This window comes from Botryllus schlosseri, chromosome 3 (assembly GCF_051294905.1).
Source record: "Botryllus schlosseri isolate E-star chromosome 3, Bs_hap1, whole genome shotgun sequence".
In the NCBI taxonomy this organism is placed as follows: domain Eukaryota; kingdom Metazoa; phylum Chordata; class Ascidiacea; order Stolidobranchia; family Styelidae; genus Botryllus; species Botryllus schlosseri.
The window spans coordinates 12,544,810-12,571,399 of NC_137238.1; the positions used below are offsets into that span (position 1 = coordinate 12,544,810).

General features: G+C 39.0%; 1 protein-coding gene across 1 annotated transcript; it reads left to right on the forward strand.

Moving 5' to 3' along the window:
* The first annotated feature begins 2,119 nt into the window (after positions 1–2,119).
* Positions 2,120–25,235, forward strand: LOC145435799 (ficolin-1-like). Its single transcript, XM_080313070.1, has 5 exons — positions 2,120–2,473; positions 3,023–3,171; positions 5,663–5,759; positions 9,694–9,790; positions 24,877–25,235. Exons 1-5 carry the CDS (start codon positions 2,143–2,145, stop codon positions 25,193–25,195), a joined length of 993 nt encoding a protein of 330 aa, XP_080169196.1. The 5' UTR covers positions 2,120–2,142; the 3' UTR covers positions 25,196–25,235.
* Positions 25,236–26,590: the final 1,355 nt, after the last annotated feature.

The following is a 26,590-nucleotide window of genomic DNA, read 5'->3' on the forward strand; positions in this document are numbered from 1 at the left end:
TCGATCAGTATAGTCGAATTGTGACTGTTGTGGTGGTACATCGTGTGCAGTGTAAGGGATGTTGGGGATCAAAATCTAAACCCTCTAGGATATATTAACTCATTTGCAATTAGGCCATTGGTATCACGCTTTTGATTTCCAGCTGAACAATACGATGAGGTGAAGTTGAAGGCTCGCATTTCTGAGTTGGTGTCTGACAGAGAAGATCAGTAATCACACTGACTTGTAATGAATATTCATGCAAATGTTTTCGTTGTGTGCGATGATGATATTTTATTGTGTTCTTCTTCTACCACTCTATTGAAGCACGGTTAATTTTGTGCACCAGTGCTCTATAGTATAGAGCACGTCACACATATAACTAAACATCTAATACAATAGTAAAAAGCAGTGGGTTTCGACACTTTTTTATATTCACGGACTCCTTTTGGGCCGTCACAAACCCCCGCAGACCCCCACAAGTTTTACGTCAAATTTAGCACAATTATCGTACAACCGCCATCCGTCTTTCGCAAATATCAACTGTATGCTATAGTATTAAACAGCAGAAAAAAGTATTTTCCTGGAAACAACATCATACTATGCACAAATTTGGTGGATTGTAATTGAAGCGAATTCCACAGCTGCGTTTCTTAAAATGATTTGTCGTGTCTTCAAAATATGCACCTTATATATGATATGAACGAGTGTCGAAAATCCATTTTCATAAAGATAAGGGTGACGAATGTAATAATAATGCGTAGCGCTTTCGACGACACCTTTGGGTGTAAACACAACATATATGGCATCAAAATTGAAGGAAATGTTTTCTGGTGAACATATCACGTCAAAACGACCAAACTAGTTATTTCTATCACAGCTCACATTATGTAATTCACATGAGAAATGGATGCGGTGAGGAAGTTTCAATCACTTTTGGGAGACATTACGAAAAATTCCACAAACCCGACAAAACATATTTAACCAGCAATGTATCAGTATAGGCCAATGGTTCTCAACCTTTTTGTCTTGGTGGACCCATTTTGGACCGCAACCGACCCCCGCGGACCCCCTAAAATTTCCGTACAAATTTAGCTGAATTTTTATGCAACCGTCATATGACTGGTGCGAAATGTAGTGTAGGATAATAATAAAGAGCAACAAAATGACTTTTCTCAAAAATAACTTCACATATTGTGTAGAAATTGGATGATAGCTTTCATAATTTCAAATCGAATTTTGCAGATGCATTCATTGAAATAAGTGGCTGTGTCTTGAAAATCCGCGCTTTCGATTTGATATGAGCGAGTGCTGAAAATCCATTTCCACAAAGATAGATGGTAACGGTTCCGAAGACACCATAAGGTGCAAAAATTGAGAAACATATTTTTTGATGATCGCCTTGCCTAGCCATTTCTATCTAGTGCCTCATCTTGAAGTTATACTTGAATGGTGGTTATGTATATTACAGAAGAAAATGGATCAAAAATTTCCGTTTTTAGCGACTGCTCACTAATACGCTGATACTGACAGCTTGTGAAGAACTTTAATTTTTTCACAAACACCGACAAAATATCTTCATGTTGCAATATGTTTGTATCATTAGACTACTGTCAATTTATCAATAAATGAGTTTGCAGAGTAGGATATTTCATTTTTGTAATGTAAATCGCGATGTTTTAGCAGCTATGAAGCGAATCTGTCTCATGGTTTACCTAATTGAAACAATTAAAGATGGGTTATCAATCATTTAGCAAATTTGGAGGTCTCGCGGACCCCTGAAAATGCTTCGCGGACCCCTGGGCGTCCGCGGACCTCCGGTTGAGAAACCTGCACTGTTGTGGGCTATTGGCAATTTGGTAGGTAATGAGTTAGCCAAATAGGTTATTTCATTTCATTCGGTTATTCTGATAATGTGAGTCGTGAAGTTTTAGCAGTTATGAAGCTAAACTGCCTTGTGATTTCCATAATTTGAAAAAAGTTACAAATTGGGTTTAATAATCATTTTAATGAAGTATAGACATAGAGGGTTCGAGGAGCCCTTGAATATGTTTCGCAGACCTTGATCACGTTGTTGCCGTAACTGCTTAACATGTGTGGCTCATAGTTTATTTTCTCCCATTTCCCAGTACAATTTTTGAACCTTAATGTAATTACATTCAGATGGCGTCAGTACTATTATTAGCAACACTTAACATTCTTCGATGTATGACTGTCGTGATAGCACATACTGAATGCACCGATTTTCGCAATCTAGTCTGTCAGCAATGCAATTCCTTGGGCGAACGCGATGATTGGAATGTCGAGATAGGAGCCAGAATCGGTAAGGCGGGGCCAAGAGGGTTACCGGGCCCTATCGGGCCTGTGGGACCAGTGGGTAGACCGGGGACCATTGGCCCGCGTGGACAAGTCGGTCCGGTAGGACCCTCCGGATCTCCGGGTACTACAAACATGACAGCGATCGAGGAGGTGATTGGAAGAGAATTTATGAAAGGTATTTTTCTCAACATAAATTTGTAATGACGACAAGAAGCAAGTATCGCGCTGAATTAGATTAGCGGCATCCTTCTTGTTACTCACTGTAGAAAGAGTGCAATCAGGACCGCAATCGTGCTATGTCATGTCGCCAAATAATGGTTTAATTTTCTATGCCTTGATAGATACGGAATCTACAAAAATACAGGTACATTCTCATTCCATAATAATGAGTTGAACATGGTAGGCGTATGACCGAATCAACGATATTTCATCGTTAATTGCCATTTGCTTCACGAAATACTTCGAAACTTTGGTGATGGAATAGAAAAAATGATCTTTTAAATAATTGCAACGCGGCTGTGGTGTTGATAGCGATATTCTGTTTGCAATGCTGCGATATTCTGACGAATGACCAATTCAATTCTCATACCATATAAATAGAAAATAATTTATGATGATTTTACGAAACAATTTCGAACACCCTCCAAACTCTCCATGTTATATGGGTGTTGGGGGGTTATGCTGCCAAAGTGGCTATCCTGATTTCAGTTTCCTCATTTCACAGCTTTTGCGAGCATTGCAAGCTGCGACGACAACGAAAACGACCCAATGAATTACCCTAACAGTTCAGATGGAATAGTATCAATTTTCGTGAAAGGGTTGAAGACGCTTACGGGTTACTGTGACCTTAAGACTGACGGGGGAAGATGGACAGTCAGTTGAACATAACGTTTTCCATTAGGAGTTGATGGAGATCGTTCTTGATGAATTGATGCATTTTATTTTCAAATGTAATTAATGTGTCACTCCTACTCAGTAGTAGTACCGCTGGAAATACTCAAGTTGAAGCGTTTATCACTTTCCAAAGCATGATACAACTATTATTATAATATTCTTTATTCACAGTAAAACAGTAAAAAGTAGTAGTGGCGCTTATCTCCCGTAAGGTTCTGGTGCGTCACGGTCTCTATTTACGTTACATTGTAGGTTACTTTGAAATAAAATTCATCTTCGGCTATACGGATAAAACATTATAGGGTTCTACGAGACTATATCACGAATTCAGCCTCGGGGACATGATACAACTAAACCGGCAGTTATTAACCTTTACCAACCCGCGGAACATTTATGATAATCTGCATGCATCGTGGAAACCCAAATCTACGCTGAAACATAAGAACAAATATCAACCATAATACCAATCTAACTACACATCGAATACTTGTGCACAAAATGAAATGTGCAATGCACAGTGTGCATCAACGGATTATTAAAAGAACGAAAGCAATAAAAGATAAATTTCACACATAACAAAACATTACAACGGATATTTCTCGAAAATCAGTTGACTTCTGATGTTCTCTTCAGAACAAGTTGAGAAAAGTGCTTTGGAAATTTATAAAATCGGTCAGATCGAGCTCGAAGCGGTATTGGGTATACCTACGGTCCTATTTTTTTAAACTGCCATGGATGGACCCAGGGTATAGCCCTATGCTTTATTATAGTGCGGAGCTCTTCATAGCCTTTTTTGGTTTGGTGAATCCATAAAGCACCCTGTTTACCCAAAAGGTAAACTGATATGAAAGTTGTTATGATAAATCAAAATGAATATCACCATACCAATTAAATATGCCAAAAGTTTACACACTGTCGGTTCGAGAGTTTGATTATGGCTGTAGGCTACTTGCAAGTAGACCCCCTGTCGTGTGTTCAAAACAGCATTCAAACGAACTTAAGAAAATAGCAATGAGACTTCTTAATCATAGTTTTTTGTTGTTGTACAATATTAATTATATTTTTTCGAATTCTCCTCTAATTAATAGATAGATGTTTGTGATTGAATCTCTCTTCCGAGGTTTGATTTCACACAAACAAGAAAACCTCTTTTAGCGTAAATACATTATTGGCATTTGAATAATCACTGGGGTGTTTGGCATATTTACCAGGTTCGCCTAAAAGTCAGCTTGAGTTTCACTACATATTAGTTTCGTAACAAAATTCCTTTGGAGAATAATCAAATCTTTAATGTCAGTGGTGTCAGTGGTAGGACCCATAAATTAAAAATTGGAATGCTCAAGAACCGACACCACTCTGGTTAGCATTGATATGGTTATTGCAGTTGTGCTCGCTAATTGTTTCTGTAAATATTTTCGGTTTAATGTGACCAGTTCGTGATCCACCCTTGTATACCTTTTCGCACTGGTGCACCCCATAGGCCTACATATTTTGGTTAGTCTCGAGTGAACCATGCACCTCATCTGAAGAGCACTGACATAGGTGTTTGCATAGCCCTATTCCAAACTCCAATAGAGGGAATTGGCCGTATACGCGGCCACATGGCTTACTCCTACAGCTGAACCTAGGCTGTGGTCGCATTCTGAATTGAATCCGACCAACGCTGTGGCACTATACTAAAGTGTGTGTCCATGGTCAGCACATATTGGCATGGTGCCATATCTGAATAATTAAAGCACATTTTTTATTAATCCTATACATTTCTGTGACGCATTTTAGGACTTGTGCATCACGATATTGATATTGTATATATCAGTTTTCAATGACTTTGTATGTTTTGTATCCTTCCCTTCACTTTCACTCTTCAGTCACAGACTCTGTCGCATGCATCCAACTTCGGTTGTTTTGTGCCGACATTGTACAGCGTGGCTTATCGTGTTTTCAAACTTTTCAATGCAGTACAGCACAGAGGGATCGGCGAGGACGAGCCCAGATAACCTCCTACACATAGAAACTAGTCTGAACTGGAGTTCGAACCTGCAAACATTGGTGTCTTTGCGGAGTCGTTATATACACTGCGCCACTCACCTCCTCTAACTAGAGCAAGCGGATGATTATGCGGGATGATTCTAATCTACATGTCTAAGATTCGGATCATTCAGTACTAGTAGTGAACCGAATCGATTTCAAGACGATAATTCCTCTGACTCATTACTAATATGACAAATCACGATCAAATTTGGAGTGCATTGCTGTTTACTGACAGTTGAGTAAGTGGCACATGTGTAAGTGTGTGAGCGCATGTAAGTTGTATCGTTTTTTTTCGATTTTGCGTCGCAGTTGTTACGATTTGTTTTGTACGCTGGTTAACCGTTGTCATTTCACTGATTTATACTCTATCCAAAAATATCGTTGACATCTTATCGAAATAAAAGGTTATTATTTGAGAGTGCTCGTATACGTCTTTCAGGTCTTCCAGCGCCGAATGGATGGTTCAGAAGACTTTTATCGAACGTGGAACGATTATGTCGAGGGTTTCGGGGAAAAGCGTCGTGAATTTTGGCTAGGTAGGGTATTACTATGTAGCAGTGTTGGGATGACTCGAGTCAACTTTTTCGTATGACTTGACTTGACTCGAGTCACTTTGTAAAAATGACTTGACTTGACTTGACTCGGCGCTTGAGAAATGTGGATTGACTCGTGACTCGGAGCTAAATTTACGAGTCAATTTCAAGTCATCAAATAAACGGTGTCGATTAAATCACTGTATCTTGTTATGTACAAATTACGCGAAACAATAACTTCATATTGTTAATTTATTCGCTAAAAGCTTTTCGACTAACTCTCATCAGTAGCGAACGTTAGTGATGGAGTGAATCAAATTCGAAATGTAAGAACTATTTTGTCTGTATGACGTAATAATAACAAAAACAAACAACTAGTAGACGGGCTGGATACGGTAGTAACGGTACAAAACAAACGTTAACGAGTACATATTCGTTTGTTTTGTACCGTTACTACCGTATCTAGCCCGTCTACTAGTTGTTTGTTTCTGTTATTACTACGTCATACAGACAAAATAGTTCTTACATTTCGAATTTGATTCACCCCATCACTAACGTTCGCTACTGATGAGAGTTAGTCGAAAAGCTTTTAGCGAATAAATTACCAATATGAAGTTATTGTTTCGCGTTATTCTGAAGTTCTGTACCACAAATCTCTTTTTATGTACAAATTGTTCGCGATACGCCGGTGTGACTTGTAAGAGCAACCAGTCATTCACGGATTGTACGTTTCACTAATACTCCATTGTTCCATCACAAAGAAATTGAATGCAAACGAAATGATCACAGCTTGCGTCAATGTGCCAGCAATAAGTTAATCTAATAGCAACGTATCTCCGTTCCTTAGACGGCTCAGTCCATACATTGCGCAGTGCTCACCTTAAACAACACTCTTGTATTATTTAAACCGAACGAATATAGTTTATGCGTTTATATTCCCGTGGATGTGTGGGGGTAGTGTACTGAACCATATAAATTTGTCTTAACTTCTCGATGCTTCGTATTCGCTCCACTATTTTCGCTGACTATGTTATTAGTAGTTCTACGCGTGCGTGAGGGATACAAAGCCACTTTTATATATAATTTACTTTATATTCGTTATTTGATTCCAGATAAATGACCAATCAATCTGTTTTTCACACAGCTAGCAAAATGTATTGACTTGGAATCATCATTCATACTTCGAAAATTCAATTTGACTTGAATTGTGACTTGACTCGTGACTTGACTTGACTTGACTCGGCTTGACTCGAGTCACCTCCGAAAATCGATTGACTTGACTTGACTCGAGTCAAAATCCGCAATGACTCGAGATGACTCGTGACTCGAAGGTAGTGACTTGATCCCAACACTGCTATGTAGTCATTAAAATTCATGTTTTTCTGCCCAATTAAGATCCATGCACACGTAGTCCTACATTATAGCATGGTTTAGCTTTAGGAACTGCATATGAGGATTATCCACCAGTGCTCGGCGTATATTGGCTGGTTTATGTTCATTCAAAATTGTAGTGTGATGTTACGAGGGCTCGGTAGAACGATTTGACTCTCAATGATACTATAATGATACTATTCGAGTAGTAAAAGTCGAGCATTTCGAGTAACGAAAATGTACGCTTTCACGCCAAGACTGATATTTCATCAAAGAAAACCATAATTTCGATACTGTATTTTCATCATTGGGGGCTATAAACACCGTATCTCAGCATCGCAAAACATGATGCACATTGCACATGCACAAGGATGCGAATACTGATGAAACGGCGAATCATGGTAAATAAACAATTAGACATCGACCCTCCCAATGGTCGCAATCCATTACGAAATAGTCATTGCTCAGAAATATGAAATTATTTTGGACGTGAAACTGGCACCATTTTCTTGTCGTCGCACAAAACAGACATATAATATTGGAATGTTCTAGTCATTATTACTGTTATGACGTGATGCTAGGTCAGTGGTTCCCAACCTTTTTTTCTTCATTCCCCACTTCAGATTTATTCCGAGCCTTCATTCCCCACCAGGACCGTAACAGCACTTTGTTAGCCCCGCCAAAAAAAACGTTGGTATTGGGCCCCAGAACCCCCTCAGCCCCTCTGAGCCTGTACGCTTTTCCCCCACAACTTATCAGCTACATTGGGTCTACTGCTTAGTGCGACGCCCTACTTCGACTAAACGCGCCAAGCGCGAAAAATCTATATAATTCGTGTTTGAATCGGCCAATATGATCGCAAATTGCATATATTTTGCAATCAAATTTTTATCCCCTCTCTGCTTACGTAATCAGATTTACCGGTACAGCTGAGTGAGGTGTGTTGGAAAAGGCACGACCCCTAAATAAGAATTGAACGTCTTCGGGCGGACCCGTTGGTATATTGACTTCGTTGTATTATGCTATTCCGTGACCTCCTATATCTACGATGTGGAAAGATATGAAAATCCCCATGGTATTGCTTTACTGTCAAATAATTTTTCCCTGCGGGATGGTATTTGTCCTGTGGGGCTCACATTGCCATGACAGGAACATTCGGAGCCAGCCATTTAGCCCATTAAACATATATGTATATTTTAGATATATCGAAGTTGTGGGTCACGACAAGGGCATTCCTTCTGGGCTAAGGTCTTCTCGCTGCTGATCGTTCTGTCACACTTCTCGGAGTTGCATGTTACCTGGCCTATAACTTCACATGCCTTGGTGCGTCGTGGCGCAGTAATACCAAAGCCAAAGTCTCCATTTCTATAAATTCTACGTATTTTCGTGGGGAAGGGTACTCAATAATTAGATAATTGGCAATATTAAATCGCGCACTCAGCGTGAAATTTGTTTGAAAAAGTGGCATAAATTTTAAAAGATACTTTGATCTATGCCAATTCACGAAATAAATTTGGGCCCCTTCGAGCTCGCCCCCCCCCCCCACCATTGAGGGGTTTGGGGTGCGGCAGTTACGGTCCTGTTCCCCACTACCCAGCAATTTTGTCATCACAGAGCAGCTTTTTGCTGGTTTTACTAAACAAGACACACAACCACACCAGTACGCTAGACAATCGCCTATAACTGCAACATAAAACGTATTGTGTACCGCTACCCGTAACGCTGAAAATTTTGCGAAAGCGGTATTTCACGTCAAACTAGTCGTGCTGGATGCATTTGTGACGCCGTGATTGGCCATCCAGAGTTAAAACGAGGTTTTGTGAACAGCACGCAATATAATTTTCGTTATATACATTCCAGAGCAGTTAACTGGTAACGGTAATTCCGCGTGTGTCTCCGTGAATAGGTAGACTGTTCTACATACAATTTTGAACAAATGTGTCTATTCCCCACCAGAAACCATTGAATTCCCCACCAGTGGGGAATTCCCCGCCGTTTGGGAACCACTGTGCTAGGTGGTACTCGGAATATTCGACTCGGATTCGAATCACCATGTACTCAGTTATGCCCAGCGTGTTTAGAATGAATGAATGAATCATCAGTTGAGTTGCTAAGGAGTTCATTTTCTCATTGCAACCCTGGGTGTCTCGAATCTTGTCATAGGTTTGATCATGGTTGATTGTAATTAACGAAGTACGCCTGTCCAAATGTACTATGCCGTTATATCTCACCATGCGAAATGTTTCTTTGCAGTAACTGATGAATTGAAAATAAGCTAATCGTCCTCTGCATTGTCAGATCGTCTTATTTACGGGCACACTGTGACTTTTCGTCAACTAGCAATCTCTTCCTATAGCCTAGAGTGGTAAAATACATCGACGAGGATTGCCTATCTGAAATTTACCATATTGGCCGTACAAAGTAGGCTCTGTTATGATTCATCAAAATTGTGTCTAGGACTTCATCTCCACTAGGCCTACCTGTCAACATACAATTGTGATAACATGTTGATTCTTCATACAATAATATAATGAACATTCATGCCATGAAATTTGTGTTAATTCAGGCCTCGAAACAATCCACCGCATAACGAGCGATGGCACACAGGAACTGAGAATCGATATGATTACGAACAATGGAACACGATTGTACGCAAAATACAGGTAAAATTGCAAAGGAGGTGTGGAATCACGAAACCGCAATATTTTTGTATGATTATCGATTATCTTCTGACGACGCCACACATGTGTAGTCAATCTAGGACTGATGGCGTAATTTACTTAGCGCTGTAAAGTTATATATATACAGTAGGGTTGTCCATAATTTGGAAAATCTTACAAATCCTCGGTTGTAATGTCTTATTCGATAGATTATTGATAAAAAACGACACTGAGCCTGAAAGAAGCTCACAGAAAGGCCGTTTAGATTTCGTGCAAAGCGTTTGAAAGTAGCTGCCGAAGAATGGGCGTGCCACCGACCATAGAACGGCGAGAAGACTAGTAATCAAGAAACCACGGCTCTTGATTGGATAATCGGCTATGCTTCAATGACCACGTCAGCAGCAGCTTGCTGATTAGGTGAACAAGGAGTCTGCTACTGGCGGCGATTCTGAAAGCGCATTGTATGTAGGTTGACAGATAATGATTTAGGATTGATCAAGGGTATGTTGAGGTACGAAATACATGATGAACAAACAACAGCTGCTTCACAAAAACGTCTAAAGCATGACTGCTTTATTGTGAAAGAAACCGCCGTAGCCTATATGCCTTGTTTTCAACGAGGGAAAGCATAGGCGCTTATGCAAGTGGCGACGGATTCCTAGTTTCAGAAATAATATATCATTATTGAATACAAAGATAAAGCTTAACAATGACACTATAAGTTAGGTGATCTTATTGGGCTCAGGTTGCAGTACATAGTTGAATTTTTGAATGCTCTAGCGATCGGCTGAATCAGACGGTTAGGCTTTGCACTCATCAGATGTTTGCAGCAAATTGAATTCACTTGTAAATGTTTTCAAAGTCCCTAATGATGTCGCAGAAACGAGGTTTAAATGCATGCACAGCCCCTGCTTGATATGATATGCAAACTACGCTGGATACTATGCACTATGCAGCATTGTCTGTTTTTACCTTTACACCCCTTTTCTGCGCGATTAGTAAGGAATTTGACATATCATATCCGGCATATTATGTGCTTACTTTTACGCCTCTTTTCTGCGTCATCATCAAGGACTCTGACAACACTTGCAAGTGAATACAGTTTGATGCAAGCATCTGACAATTGCCAAGCATAACCCGCTGATTCAGCCGACCCTTAGAGCTTTCAAAACTTCAACTATGTACTACAACCTGAACCCAATGAGATCACACAAACTATAGTGTCATTGTTAAGCTTTATCTTTGTATTCAATAATGATATATTATTTTTGAAACTAGGAATCCGTCGCCACTTGCATAAGCGCCTATGCTTTCCCTCGTTGAAAACAAGGCATATAGGCTACGGCGGTTTCTTTCACAATAAAGCAGTCATGCTTTAGACGTTTTTGTGAAGCAGCTGTTGTTTGTTCATCATGTATTTCGTACCTCAACATACCCTTAATCAATCCTAAATCATTATCTGTCAACCTACATACAATGCGCTTTCAGAATCGCCGCCAGTAGCAGACTCCCTGTTCACCTAATCAGCAAGCTGCTGCTGACGTGGTCATTGAAGCATATCCGATTATCCAATCAAGAGCCGTGGTTTCTTGATTACTAGTCTTCTCGCCGTTCTATGGTCGGTGGCACGCCCATTCTTCGGCAGCTACTTTCAAACGCTTTGCACGAAATCTTAACGGCCTTTCTGTGAGCTTCTTTCAGGCTCAGTGTCGTTTTTCATCAATAATCTATCGAATAAGACATTACAACCGAGGATTTGTAAGATTTTCCAAATTATGGACAACCCTAATATACAGTTTCATGCAATCCGATGTTGAAGCTCCCATACGTCCGGATTTCACCAGACTTGTGTTGAATTTTCAGAATATAAGCTGCCACTTTTTTGCAGAGGTGGTCAAAGTAGTCAAGAAAGCTACTCAAGTAGAAGTAGAAGTAGCGACGCAAAAATCTACTCAAGTACGAGTAGAAGTACTTTTTCCATAAGCAACCTAAAACTACTTGAAGTAGAAGTAGAATTTGCTGGCTTTAAATCTACTCAAGTAAGTAAGTAGTTTTAAAAACGGTCATAATACGTTTGCATGGACTCTCAAAAGCGGCAAATTGAGATATGCGGAAGGTGAAGAGAGTTTCATGTACAACGCATATTGATGCATCCCAGGAGGTATAAATTTCCGACAGCATGAACATTCCACCTAATCATGAGATGCAAAGATAGTTTTGCTATGGAAATGAGATAGTGATCTTTTGTTAACTCGAACATCCCGCGTTTTAGAAAATGTCATGACATGTTCCCTCACGCATATTACGGCCTTTAGTTTAGTAGAAGAGCCATACGGAGAAGTTGTATGGATACGTTGTTAACACTCTGCGCGATTCGTATACGACGATAACAAAATATGGCATAACGCAAAAATGCCACATAGTGTAATTGTTTAGCAAAATAGACGTCGATGCTACACTTGCTTTTAAACTTAAACATGTATGTTCCCCAGAAAAAAGAACTGAAACCAATTAGAACTGTAAATGATACTGTGAATTGAACGAGAACTACAAATACTACAACAGAAAAGCGGAAAATGTATTTATGTCTTTTTTCACGGCAGTTTTAACGTTGGTCTGCTACAACACATTTAACACTGAAAACGTCAGAGCCCACATTTCCAGAATAGGACACGCCATGGGTTACGATTACGATATGATGGGTAAATGGTAGATTTCGAAACGGTAGTTTCAATCGTCATGATGGGCCATATTTACTGTGACGAAATATGTCATATGGGCGACAATGCGGTGCAATGCAACGTGCAACCTAAATAATATTCACTTTCGTGAAAACATATTTGTAACTCTATATATACTTGATGTGAAGTGCGACGGAAATTATGGGTTTGACTTAAATTTTCTTAAGATTGAAAGTTAAAACTCCGTGAAAACAGCCCGACAATTCCACAGTTTCTCTTTCTAATTGGGGGTTACACTACTTCTACTTGACAAACTGAAAATAGCGAAAAGTAAGTAAGTAGATCACTAAATATTACGAAGTAGAAGTAAAAGTAGCTAATATTCTATCTACTTGAGTAAGTACCAGAAGTAGAGGAAAACTACTTGAGTACTTCGAAAAAGTAGAAGTACTTCGTTACTGACCACCTCTGCTTTTTTGACGTCGTGACCATTCTCAGCATGTAGATCAGGGCTGGTCAACCTTTTCAGCCAAAGGGCCACATTCGATTGACGAACTGTTGCGCGGGCCACTAGCCGCGCGAAGCGAGAAACTTTTTTGAAGTTCACAGGTCAATAATATTGTCGTCTGACTATCTGCTGTATATCGCTGGGCTCAGTTTGCAAGGACTGGGCAATCGGCGTCTGGACATATCGATATCGAAAGTTTCGACCAACATGCGTCAATCATTTTATGCCTAGGTTTCATAGTCGACGGTCTTTCTGCCAGTGCAAACGTAAAGTCGCATATGTTTAACGACACTCTGTCTCGTAATTGCGAATATAGTTAGATTCAATCTGATACATTAAGCGTTCTTTCATTTGCACAAAGGGGCAACAATATTAAAATCAAGAAATCGAGTGACAACATGCTGCGCGAAAGGTGTAGAAAATTTTGTACTTTTCATAAATCTATCGCAAATCATTCTGCTTTATTGTAGTGTACGAAGATCTACCAATATGTGACTGGCTCATGGATCTGCCAATGCGTCGGAACTGATATTTTAGTCATCACATCTCAAGTGTTGCGACCAGACTAATCAAATTTTTGGTTGGCCTCACAAGTTCACAATCTTTGCAATCCATTTTTGATAACATTAGAAATTTCGGAAATTACCTCGCGGGCCACTCAAAACCTTCTCGCGGGACATGGGTTGGCCGGCCCTGATGTAGATAACTCGCCTATCACATTTTACCGCGCAATGCGCGAATAGACTGCGAAGGTGTGACAGATATCTATCTAGTAAAGGCGCGTCCACTTTTGCTTTGATATCGAAGAGAGGTATCGCCGAAGTGTTGTAACTTTGTTGATTGGATTTGACAGGAAGATAGGTATCCCAACAATGATGCATAAATGGGCGTTTATAGTCCTGCAACAGAACTCCTGCTATACGATGGTTGCATAACATCGAATGGTTCTTGAACTCGTTTTAGATCTCCCGCCACACCGAGCCTAATAGGCAGATCTCGTATTTTCACCTGTGAATCCTGCATTATGTGTCTGACCTGACATTCAAATCCAGTAGCGATTCATATTCGCACGAACATTAGTGTGATGTTTGATTCCAAATCTGGTTCCGAGTGGGATTCCTAAACCGGTCTCATATTCGAACCTGACCTACTATTACAAATCCAAAGCCATGCGCACCTGAGAAATTATAAGGCCATAAGCAGTAGGGATGGTGTGAACCTCTGAAAGGTTCAGGTTCGTGTGAACGCGAACCTTTTTAAAAGGTTCTGTGTGAACGCGAACGTGAACCTCATGACGTCACGTGACGTCATTTTGCTAATTCCAACCTTATCTTTCAATGAAGTATTAGCCTATATTAATGTTCAATTGTACACGATAAGCGACGACTCGGGCCACATAATGCCACAATGCTGAAGTACATATTGGCGTTTTAAATGTCGCCAAATGTATAAACTGATGCAATCAAATGATATAATAATTCCATAAAATCAATATCTTCCGTCGCTTCGCCGACAATTTCGACGAGGACTTGCCAGGCAATATAAGCTTACGCCTTAACGGTCTAGGCCAGACCGTGCAATGTAGTCGGCGTCTGAGTATTGTTACATTGATATTGAGCAGAGTGTAAAATAGGTTTCTATACTTGCCCCCGATATTACCCCATTAACAAGTTTATTGGCAGTAGCCAACACCTGAATCGCACGGATTTGGTTTTAATGACACATTACCATATGAAGTCAAGATTGACTCCGTGCGCCTGCTTGATTTTCTACATCAGAAAACGATATCAATCTCATTGATTGGTTGAATAAGCATCATTCGCTGACTACATGCAGTATATTTCGCTCGTGATGTTGTGGGATTGCTGGTCAAGCTCACAGAATAGAGAAAGCTAGATATTTCGAGCAAACTTTCCTATCAAAGCAAGTAAAATTTTTGAGATTGCGAAGATGCATGCTCGTTTATTGTTGATTTTTTTATGCTGCCAGCGCCGTGCGTAGAGTGGCCCGCAGTTGAAATGCAATAAATTTGAGCCAAAGATGTTATAATGAAGTGAAAATTGTAATATATGAAAAAGGTTCACAGTGCAGAACCTACCAAGGTTCTGTTGTGAACGCGAACCTCTAACTTTCCGAGGTTCACACACAGAACGCGAACGTGAACCTCACGTTCACACCATCCCTAATAAGCAGATCATAGACTTAATCGGAGATGATTTCTCTCAAGTAGGCCTACTCATACTATATTGCAGTACTCACATAGGTTTTGTATACTTGAAGATAAATTACACTGGTCTACGAGTTTCGAAAAAACTTTTGCGCTAAAAATTTCAGTGATTGATTTTGGCTAATTTGAGGTTGCTGAATCCAATTCTGTGCTCAGAATTTCTCTATCACGTCCGATATATTCCGTATGAATATTTCTCATTTTCTTAAATTAATCAAATTTCGGCTTTCATTGGTGACATCACGATTTGCATACAACTGCAACAGTATTGAAATCATCTATCATGAAACCTAGGTTGCTGTAGAACAGAATCAGTGAATTTCCGGTGAACCTAAATCCAGTGATTCTCTATCTTCGTTCAATCAGAAGCTCTTTTCGACCCACAAATTATGACAGTGGTCTACAAATTTCAAAAAATTATGGCCCGAAAATTTTTAATGACTGATGTACGCTAATATTAGGTTGCTGAATCCGACTCTGTGCTCAGAATATATCTATCACTTCAGATTTTTTCGGTATGTATTTTTCTCATTTTCATAAATTACTCAAATTTCGACTTTCGTTAGTGACATTACGCACTACAACAACAAATCAAATATTATTATTGGAAACATCTATAATGATGAAACCAGGATTGTTGTAGAACAGAATAACTGAGTTTTCAGTGAACTTGAATCCAGTAATTCTCTATCTTCTTTCAATTAGGACCTCTTTTCGACCCATAAATTTATATGTGGATGCCACTTTTTTTAGTCGGTTGCAGTTATCATCTTTATATACCATTCCTTTTTTAAACGCTGTGATTAGTAGCTCCGTACCTAATTGAGTTCCCTACGTTATCTATCTTCATAGTGCTGTTCTGCAGACTTAATCGGTCAATGCATTTTGTGACAGCACACTGCTCTTTTGTAAAACGTGAAAGTTTGCGAACAATATACATTGTATTGTTGGTATATTATGTGGAAGATAGTTGAAGAGCTTCTTGGAGGTATAGAACTTCAATATACAATTGAATAGTACATTCATCTTGAAATGAACCCGAATATTTTTGGCTGAGACTTGTCAGGGGTAATCGTAAGCAACATGACGATAATGTGTGGCCCTGTAAGCTTGCTTTGCAATAATAAAAGAAATAGGATGTCTGCTTTTACAAAGAAAAAAGTGCTTATTATGCGAACTTGAAAGAATTTATCATCATTAATCTCCGCCTGTGCTTATCATGCTAATTTTTCTCCAGTTTCCATGTACTGTCACATTATATCGGAATCAAGGAAAGCTGTTTCTGAACTGTTTTTTTAGTTTATTGCCATGATATAAACGGCTTCTTTTGCAATGTCTGTTATAGACAACCAGATGAAAGGACACTGCTTACTAACAGCTCAATACGAAACCCGAAGAGCGTGTTGCTTCACAATAGAAATAAATATGCATCGATTCTAGGACAGTCGATTTGTCTCGACATAGGATATTCTGTGGCCTACACCAAATACTATGTTTCTACGCTGGAACAAAGCCGAAGATGAGCATTTGTTAACTTCCAGTCATGTTTTAAAATGGTTTCGATGCTTTTTGTTAGTGTTTTGCGTGATTAAACGCCAGTTCTAAATACCGAAAGCTTTACCCTTTTGTTGGTTTCTGATTTGCCGTAATATCATACTGAGAACTAGAGTTGGTCGAAGTGATCGGCATTGCTACTCAAGTAGCACATGTTACGCCTTACAGTTCTACTCAATTACTAGTAGAAGTAGTAATTTCTAAGACATGTGAAAACTACTTTAAATGGAATATGAAATGAAAGGTCTCAGAATTACTAAAAGCCAGTAAATATCTACGTATATTTGGTCGCGGGGAGGGTGGTCGCATACTTTCAACAGTTAGTCGGAGGTGGCTACATACGAAATCGCAAGATGTTTCTTTTTGGATAACGCAAAATGTCTATAATCACATCACCCATCGGTAGATTGCTCGAAAATATATTAAGTTACCGTGCTTTAGGGGCCGTGTCACGCAGTTCTAATGATCATGTAACTCGTGAGAGTGGTGCATTCTTTTCCACTTTCTACTTTTCAAAATCCCGATTGCGAAAGTAAATAGTTTATCTAAAATGCTGTTCAGGTAGAAGTGTAAGTAGTTTGAAAAAAATTTCAACTTCAGTAAGTACTGCAAGTAGAAGAAATCTACTTGACTACCCCGAAAAAGTAGCAAAAATCGACATAGATATTATCTTCCGAACGTGACATGATAGAACAAAAATACCGCGAAATCCAAATGATCCAAAGGAATCTTGGCGCAAAAATCGTGTAGACTATTGTGTGATTTCATTTTCTTGACCAGTTTCACCTTAACTTGAATATTTTTACTCAATAAATAATTTATATTTCAAGTCTCCTTCATATGTGCTTTATATCAGACATTTATATGGATACTTCTACTGAGTGGTCACTTTTGGGGTAGGCGAGGTGGGCGGTTGCTTAGGGGTCCCCTGGTTGATTTACGCGCTTTCTTAAAACGCTTTTTTTTGCAAGTATTACCATTTTCTGAAAGCCGCGGAAATCCTTGTAATCATAAAGAATATGGTATTGTACCGTAAATAAGGGTCAATCATCAATTCTCATTTTTTAGTTATCATTTTACGAATAACCAATAAAATCCATGCACCAATGTAGAATAAGATGTCGTAAGCAGTAGCCGAACATTAAATTTCTTCACCCGATAAAAGCGATCACTTTGATTTTGTGATCTCTATCCATTTTGTCATTAGCTAAAGGCCCCCTCCTACATTTACGCAAATGTTAGTTATCCTTATGCGAATAACTATGAAAATACCAGTACCCAAGTCGACTATAGTACCGTAAACAGTGGTTGATCATTAAATTAATGCAGACGTTTGAAGAGCTTACTACTAAAGATTTTATGAGGGTTCCCTACTACATCTAGGCGATTTTTGCTTATCATTTTGCTAATAACCGTGCAAATGCATGTAGGCCTACTCATTTAGAATATGGTACAGTAAAGAGTGGTTGATCATTAAATTTATGCACCCGGTACGAGAGCTTACTTTGATTTTATGAGGGGCCCCCTTCTCCATTTACGCGATTTTTGGTTATCAGTTTTTGAATAACCGTGAAAATATATGTACACATGTAGAATATGGTACCGTAAACAGTAGTCGATCATTAAATTTCTCTACCCTTGAAAAGAGATTACTTTGATTTTATGAGGGACTCCTCCTACATTTATGCGAATTTTAGTTATCATTCTGCGAATAATCTTGTAAATACATGTATCAATGTAGAATATGGTACCGTAAACGGTGTTCGATAATTGAATTTCTGAGCCCGTTAAAAGAGCTGACTTTGATTTCATGAGGGCCCCCCTCACACATTCAGACGAATTTTAGTTATCATTTTGTGAATAACCGCGGAAATACATGGTATGGTACTGTAAACGGTGCTCGATAATTGAATTTCTGAGCCCGTTATATAATGAAGCAAGTCCACACTGAGCCTGAATATCCACAATATCAAAGGGAATAATCATTTGAAAACAAATGAAAGCTGTAGGCTAATATTTATAATGTTGTTTACTTGGCCATCCTCATGACTCAACATATTAGTTATTGACTAGGCCTGTTCTGAATGGAAATCCATTCTCAGGGTTGTTGTGATGGTAAATTTGTTCATTTCTTGTCTCCGGATTGGCAGCGTATTTTCGAATTTACCATGATCAACGTGAACCCGGTACAGTCAGTCAGAAAGTGTTTATACTGTTGGCAGAAAATATTTGTTTTATCGGAGGTGGATGTATTTTAATTGGTGATGGTGGCGTACTACAATTAGATATACAATAGATCTTGCATGCAGGAAAGGTTCTAGCAGCCTGATGCCTGCTATATGATGCCTTAAAAATATATGACGATACTAGAAAGGTTTGAATGGCTATATCATTGAGAAAGGTGTACAGAAGGCAACATATATTCAATTTGTTGTGAAGTTTAAAGTGATGTCACCGAAAAAGATGTGACCAAACAATTAGCTAAATTTCATCAGGGCAGAGGAAAGAATTGAATGATCACAGGGCAAGTTCTTGCAACATTTGCAACTTTGTTTTACAACTTCCAGCAGCTTCCTAAATACTCAGAGGCTATGTAGTGTGGTGTTTTAAGCCGTTTGGAAGAATCTTATATTGCAACTTTTCTTCATTTTTCAAGCAAGTTTTTGCAGCTTTTCGATTTTTCATGGAGCTAACTTTTTACTGGAAATATTTGGTACTATATGTAAATTGATCGCTAGATTATTTCACTGTTGTTTAAATTCGAGGTCATTTCTGATTTGACGTACATTCAGGCTAGAACGCCTAAAATTATATTATCTCTGGGTCATTTCTTAGCTATTGATTTTGTTGAAGTCGTCGACTCTGAGTTTTGCTACACTGCCTTGGAAATGGATAGATTCGAGTATCTCATACCTTAATAATTTATGGAACTTCTCCATAAATACACCTTTTTTAGTGCAACTTCTGTGAAATATAAGTACAATTTTTTACTGCAACATTCCACGGATTTGACTGCAACCAAAACTTGCCCTAAGATCAGGTGCTGCATTAGAAAATTTTTACCATTACATTCTTGAATGGGCCTACCAGTTGAACATAAAGATGACTCGGTAAACAGAATATTTAGTGAGGAGCACTCGTCAGTTGACAACCGTATATTTCATTAGCTACAATGAGTTTGTTATCACTAGGGCGATTTTTTTTGACATGTCAAAAAAAGTCAAAATAAGGTCAAAATTTTAGCGTTAGGTCAAAAAAAGTCAAAATTGTTTACAAATACTAAATATTTTGAAACCTGCATTTCATTTGTATCGTAGATTTTGCACAATCGGTGAACTTATCGTTTGACATTTTACAGCTTGTAGCCTACTTTAGGCCTACCGTTGCAGACAGCGAATTGTCTGAATCATAAACACTGACAAATGAAACAAATAGGTTGACACGGTGTTACGCTCAACGTACCGCAATATCCTAAGTGAAGCAAGGCTGCATGGCTCTTTACATCTTTATGAAAATTTAGATGTACACCATTGTCAGAATGAAGCAACACGGTGTATCACCAGCAGTGTACGCTCGCACAACTTCAGTGTTGTCAGTCAACAGCTGCAACAATTGAACGTTATTTCTTCATTCTTCTTGTTGTTTGTATATTCATGGTGTTTGTCGACTACAATGGTCATTTACACCAGGCCGATATTCCTTATTTTCGATTCCGTATCCGCCGAGTATCTGCCAACCTGTAGCACGGCTCACTTCTATGCTTTTTGTAAAACACCGCTTACGCGGATGAGATGGCGAGGAGGAACCTATAGATAAACCTTCAACACTTGGGTAGGAATTCTGGAGTCGACCTCGGTCGGACTAGAACCCACTACCCATTGGTGTTGTAGCTGTGAATTATCCCACTGCGCTATCTCGCCACATCTCCATTATTGACAAGCTACCTAGTAAAGACAGACACTTTTTACCCGAGAATCAGGGATATCTGGAACTAGATATGTAGATATACCGCCGAGAATGTGGAAAAGTATCTTTCGTTGTACTACAACAAATTTTAATTATTTTCACCATAGTACGTCATGTACTGTAATTCATCATAGGGCCAGATTTTGTTAAAACAATATTTTGTCATGTAAAAATTTGTCAGTTTTTGAGTCAAAAATGTTTTTTCAGGGAAAACTACTTTGTACGGACAGACAGTTCAAACCAGAAATGAGGATAAGTAGTGCAATTCTAACATTTTTTGGGAAAACACCTAATTTGCATACGTTAGGTCAAAATTTGGTCAAAATTTAGTTTTTTAAGGTCAAAAAATGTCAAAATTTAGAATTTTTAGGTCAAAATCTTTCATTTTTTAGGTCAAAAAAAAATCGCCCTAGTTATCACTCATTTATATGTAATGTTGTAATTGGTAGCATCAGCATCTCCTAATTACCGCAGTCAAGTGTCTGCTACAATGCCGTGACTACATGCTAAATGTAAGTCGGAATATCAGAAAAGGAAGTTGGTTCAAATTCAGAAAGAAAGTGACAATACAAATTTTGGACCGCTACACAAATATTTCAATCCAGCTATGTCAGCTCAGGAACGTTCTGTACAAATTGAGGGTGGTGCTGTTTTTCCACCAATGATATTGCCTCATTGACTTGAATGATGTAACAGTGCTGTCAAATTCGTATATGGTATATTTTGTAGTGAACTTTTGTCTATGCTATTTGCGGCTTTCATTGTTTAATCTAACCAGGCAGGTTATTACAGATCGTGAAACTAGCTCTTGACAGGTGATACCAGTATGATGTGTTCCTATGGTATTACTGGTGTTGGACCACATTGCCACACATTTTGCTTTATGCCTAATCATACAACAAAATCTTCTTTGTGGAAAAAAGGTAGGCCTTATCCAGCACATGGCTGAAACCTTGACGCGGTGTGCTGGCTCATTACTAATGTCAGCCGACAGCATTCTAAATTCATGTGGTCTATTTGGCCTGCAGTTGTCTTGGTGAACTATTACATCATACTACATTCCATATTTCTTCTGAATAGGTATGTCTCGACACGCGCTATAGCTCACTTGTTCACTAGTTTTCAAACATGACAAGTCGTTTATTGTACTTTAGCATGGCGTTATAATTATTTTGTATGCTGCAAGTTTATCTTTTTGAAAGGAGCAGTGAACAGTAGAATTGGATCCATTAGATTAATTCAGTTCAATTACAATTACAATTACAATTACTCCATTGCATGTTTCAATTACATTACAATTACTGTTAAACATGTAATTATTACAATTGCAATTACAATAACTCGTAAACAAGTAATTAATTCGATATAGAGGTGTTCTTTAACAACCGTAGCGACGTAATTAGCAACAGTCTCAAGCTATTCATTTTTCATTCATGATACGTAGAATACCCTTTAATTAAAAAAAAACTCGAACGTATTCGAGCTATTCCTAATCATGAGTACTGAAAACTACAAACACAGAAAAATGTTTCAAGCAACTGTTAACAACCAAAAGTTTGAGCGACTAACAGCGAATAGGCTACAGGACATTCAATGAAATGTAATCAAACGATTAGGCTACTCGGAGCTGAGTGGGTATAATGAAATGTAATTGGTAAGGCGTCAGCGATAAGGATGATACCGATAAGCTGTTTAAAATTAAAATAAATGCAACAGGAAAGAACCTCCTGATAACTACGAATTACAATATTTTGGTTCGCATTTTCATTTTCCCTTGCTCGGAAACTGTTCGATAGCATTTGATGAACATTAGGGTGCGAAAATTTCTGGCCCAGTAAATTTGGCAAAGTTTGTAGAAGCTTTGGTTGGAAACTTGAATTTTTTTTTGCAATTGTTGCAGCAAGCCTAGGTACTTGTCAGAGATATAAAAATAAAACTCTGACCGTGGTGTAGGAAATGGTTCAGCACAGGTTTCAGAAGAGTTTATTTGCTGTTCATCCATTTTCGAAATATTAAGATTTAGTTTAGCCCACTGGTTCTCTAACTTTTTTAGACACGCCCCCTTTTATGACAGTGAAATATTTCGTGCCACTTCATCGTCATATCACGCAATGAAACCAGAATGGTAGCAATCCTTACAGATAGCTTAATGGTATGGAGGGTTATGACTGTTGATGAGAGAATTCTCCAATATTAAATTCGGACTATACACAGAGCAACAACTGTGAAATCGAGGTGAATCGCGCCATGCGCGGAAAGAATTTCAGTTTACCGGAGCTTCGCCCCCCCCCCTTCAGATGCTTTCACGCCACCCAAGGGGGGCACGCCCCCCAGTTTGAGAACCACTGGTTTAGCCTATATTGTGATTCACAATGTTTTCTGTTGCTACTGAAGTATGAAAAACAATTTAGCACGGCTGAATTATCTAGTTATAACGCGAATCGCATAGAACACTGATGTAAATACACTAATTATTACAGGTGGCGACTATATACTAAGGCCTTACGGCCCCTCGTCGTCATCCTGATCCGTACCGGATTTTCACTGGTGTGAAGAATAAATGATTGATTGATTATTTTATGTTGTGATTGTCAGGTTTCCATAACAATGTAATTGAAATTGTAATTGAGCAAAATGTTTATCAAATTACAATTACACAAAATAAAAATGCTTCAATTACAGTTACAATTACAATTACATGAAAAAATGTATTTAATTACATTCAGCTCAATTACAAATTACAATTGAGCTAACTCTGGTGAACAGTCACATACTGATGTACACATAATATAATTACGGAACAGTCTACAAGGTGTAGAACATTTAAATTTTAATTATTAACCTTTAATTCACCGTTATCAGAGGGGGGTCTGGGGGGAGCCCCACGGAAGTTGCGTTAATATAGATGAGCTCTCCTGGAAGTTTCGCCTAGGGCCCCCAATCGTAGGGCCACCACTGCTACTACTTATCTTGAAAATAATGGAAATGGTTCTACTTATGCGGCATCACAAATTTGTCTGGGATTTTATATTCACGAATATGGCAGCCCTAATCTATAATCAGTTTAAACAATACAATTTGATTAATATGGTATGCTCATTTGCCACGGCGAAGACATTTCGTCTTGGAGGCACAGCCCGTATTGCAAATTTTGTTGGCGAAAGTAGTTCATTTGTATATTGACTATACATAAATGACATTTTATTGGTATTACTTAACTGGATAAACTTGATTATGAGAGTAGAACTTCTAGTTGTGATTAGTCTATGTTAGGAGCGGCCAACCCGTGGCTCGCGAGATCGTTTTGAGTTGGCCGCGAGGTAACTTTCGTACATAATCTTATTATCTATAAAATAATTACCCGGTTAGTTTATTGTGAACTTGTGAGGCCAAATAAAAATTTGATTAGCCTGGCCGTGAATTTGGGATGTTGGTGACTGAAATACCAGCTCCGACGCCTTAGTGTAGCCAGGGCCCAGCCACATTTTCGTATATCTTCGTATATTACCATAAAGTAAAATAATTCGGGTAAGATTGATTTGACTCGAAATTTTTCTTGGAATTTTACGCGATTTATTGTCACTCGATTTATTGCTTTTAGTATTGGACCCTCTCCAGAGTTATGGATGAACGAGTCGTCAAACATGCGACTCCGTGTGTGCACTCGTAGAAATATCGTCGGCGATGAAGCCTTGGCACAAAATGATAGACGCATGTTCGCCGACACCTTCGATATTGATATGTCAGAGCGCCTAATAATCCTATCTTTGCCAAATCAGCCGAGCGGTAAAGAGAGACAAACCGCAATATTCGCAAACAACATTATTATTGACCGAATTCATTTATCATCTTTGTGAGATTTTCGCGCTTCGCGCGAATGTGACATTAATGCCCGCTGAGTTTTCAAGACATAATTGTTATCGGTTTTGATGCGTAGTAAGATATGTCTTATGTTTCACTGTTACCTATTCCGGTTCGCTCCTATCGGACAACTAATAAAATGTCATCAACATTCAACTGGCCCGCGCAATGATTCGTATATCCCAAGTGACCCTTTCGCCGAAAAGGTTGCCCCCTGGTCTGTGTGATCGACCAAATATTAAATGACTAAATAGAAGTTTCGCCTACCGTCAAAATAAACGTATTTCTGCAGAAATTTCAGCGTTGGACCTGCATCGGACTTTTACCGAATTTCCGTCAGCAGATATTCTGGAAATGCGACGGACAGCTTCGCATCCTTTTATGACAACCAGCAATTCTCTGCCAAAAATGCAGATCATGACTCGCATGAATCATTTCATTGCGCTCAAGGATTCAGTGGTGGCTGGTGGTATAATAAATGTCATTATAGCAATTTGAATGGCCTTTACAACGATCGTACTAGTTCTGGAGTCGCGTGGAACGATCGGGGAAACGGAAATCGGGACATGTACACGATATTTTCTGAAATGAAAATACGAACAAAACTTTAAATATCGATCGAAGTACCATCGAAGAACTATCCATTCACGGATCCGAAAAAGACTCCCGCCTCCTATCTTTCATGGTCGGCTACTCATCAGTTATTTCATGATTTCACTACTGCATGAAGCTATGAAATCGAGTTACAACGTCTCATCAATCATTTCGAAGTGTATAATGTGTTTGCGCACCGTGTCTTATTTGAAATAAATCTCGTGAATCATAAGTATCGGCGAATATAATTCAGCCAGGACTGACAGTAGTCAATGTTGCGAGTCGATAGGTCGACTGACTTGATGGGTTCCACGATCGCTCAACGGCGTAAGGGCTGTAAGAAAATCCATTTAGATGCTTTATTCATTCCGAACTTCATGTAACTTCTACCTCTTCGTAAATGAATGCGATAGATATCACAGTTTATCATTCAAATTGTTTTCAAGAGCAGTGATTCTACGTTTGTTTAGCATGAATAAAAATGCAGATATTCGTTGAGGAGGGTAGCGATAATCCCATCTATTTTTGGTCTCGACCAATGTTCCCTCAAATTTTTCACGAATCTCCGCGCACTCACCAACTCACTGCGCAGTCCATTGGACAACAGCGCGTAAAGACAAAAAAAAATTATCCCTTCGGCGTTCTTGTGCACGGCACACGTTTTTCTGTGCGCGGTGACTTTATAAGCAGTGCGCAGCCTCGCACGCGCGCAGCTTGGAGGGAACAGTCGTCTGGACCATTCAACCCGATTCCGCATATTCGGGTGCCACGGTATCATTGTTGTTACAACGATAATTTTCAGCATTCTTGAAGGATATTATATTTTATAATCTGCTATTCACATGCCTATTGATACCATAAACCAAGCGGGGCCAACCTGCGGCCGTAGAAGGAAATCTGTGCTGCCGTCGACACGTAATTCAATTAGTAAGTGTTGGCGGCCGTCGACATGCATATTCAATTGATGATTTGACTCCCGAATTTTAGAGATATGATAATTAATCTTGAGAATTTTTGCACGCGAGACACAATACGTCTTCATTTTTAAAAATTTCAACATAATAGTGCCCTTTACAATCTGGGCCCCACGATACAGATGTGAACAGAAGAGGAAAGTGATGAGCTCCATATAAAAATACCAACTTGTGTTCGTGCGCTCTTAACGAAAGATATTCGTTTCTGGTACTTTTGTTGTACTTTGCCGACATTTCCTGATTATTTAGACATACTTTTGAGTTATAAACCGCCAACGTATTTCCCGATTCTTATTCCCAGAAAAAGAATTGCCCACCTCTTGCGTAGGGGCTCCAAAGTCATTGAATGCTAAGAACCGTTCTGAACTGGATTTCCTTATCCTAGGTTACACAATAATATTTTATTTGATCGGAAATATCAGACCTGGAATCGGTATT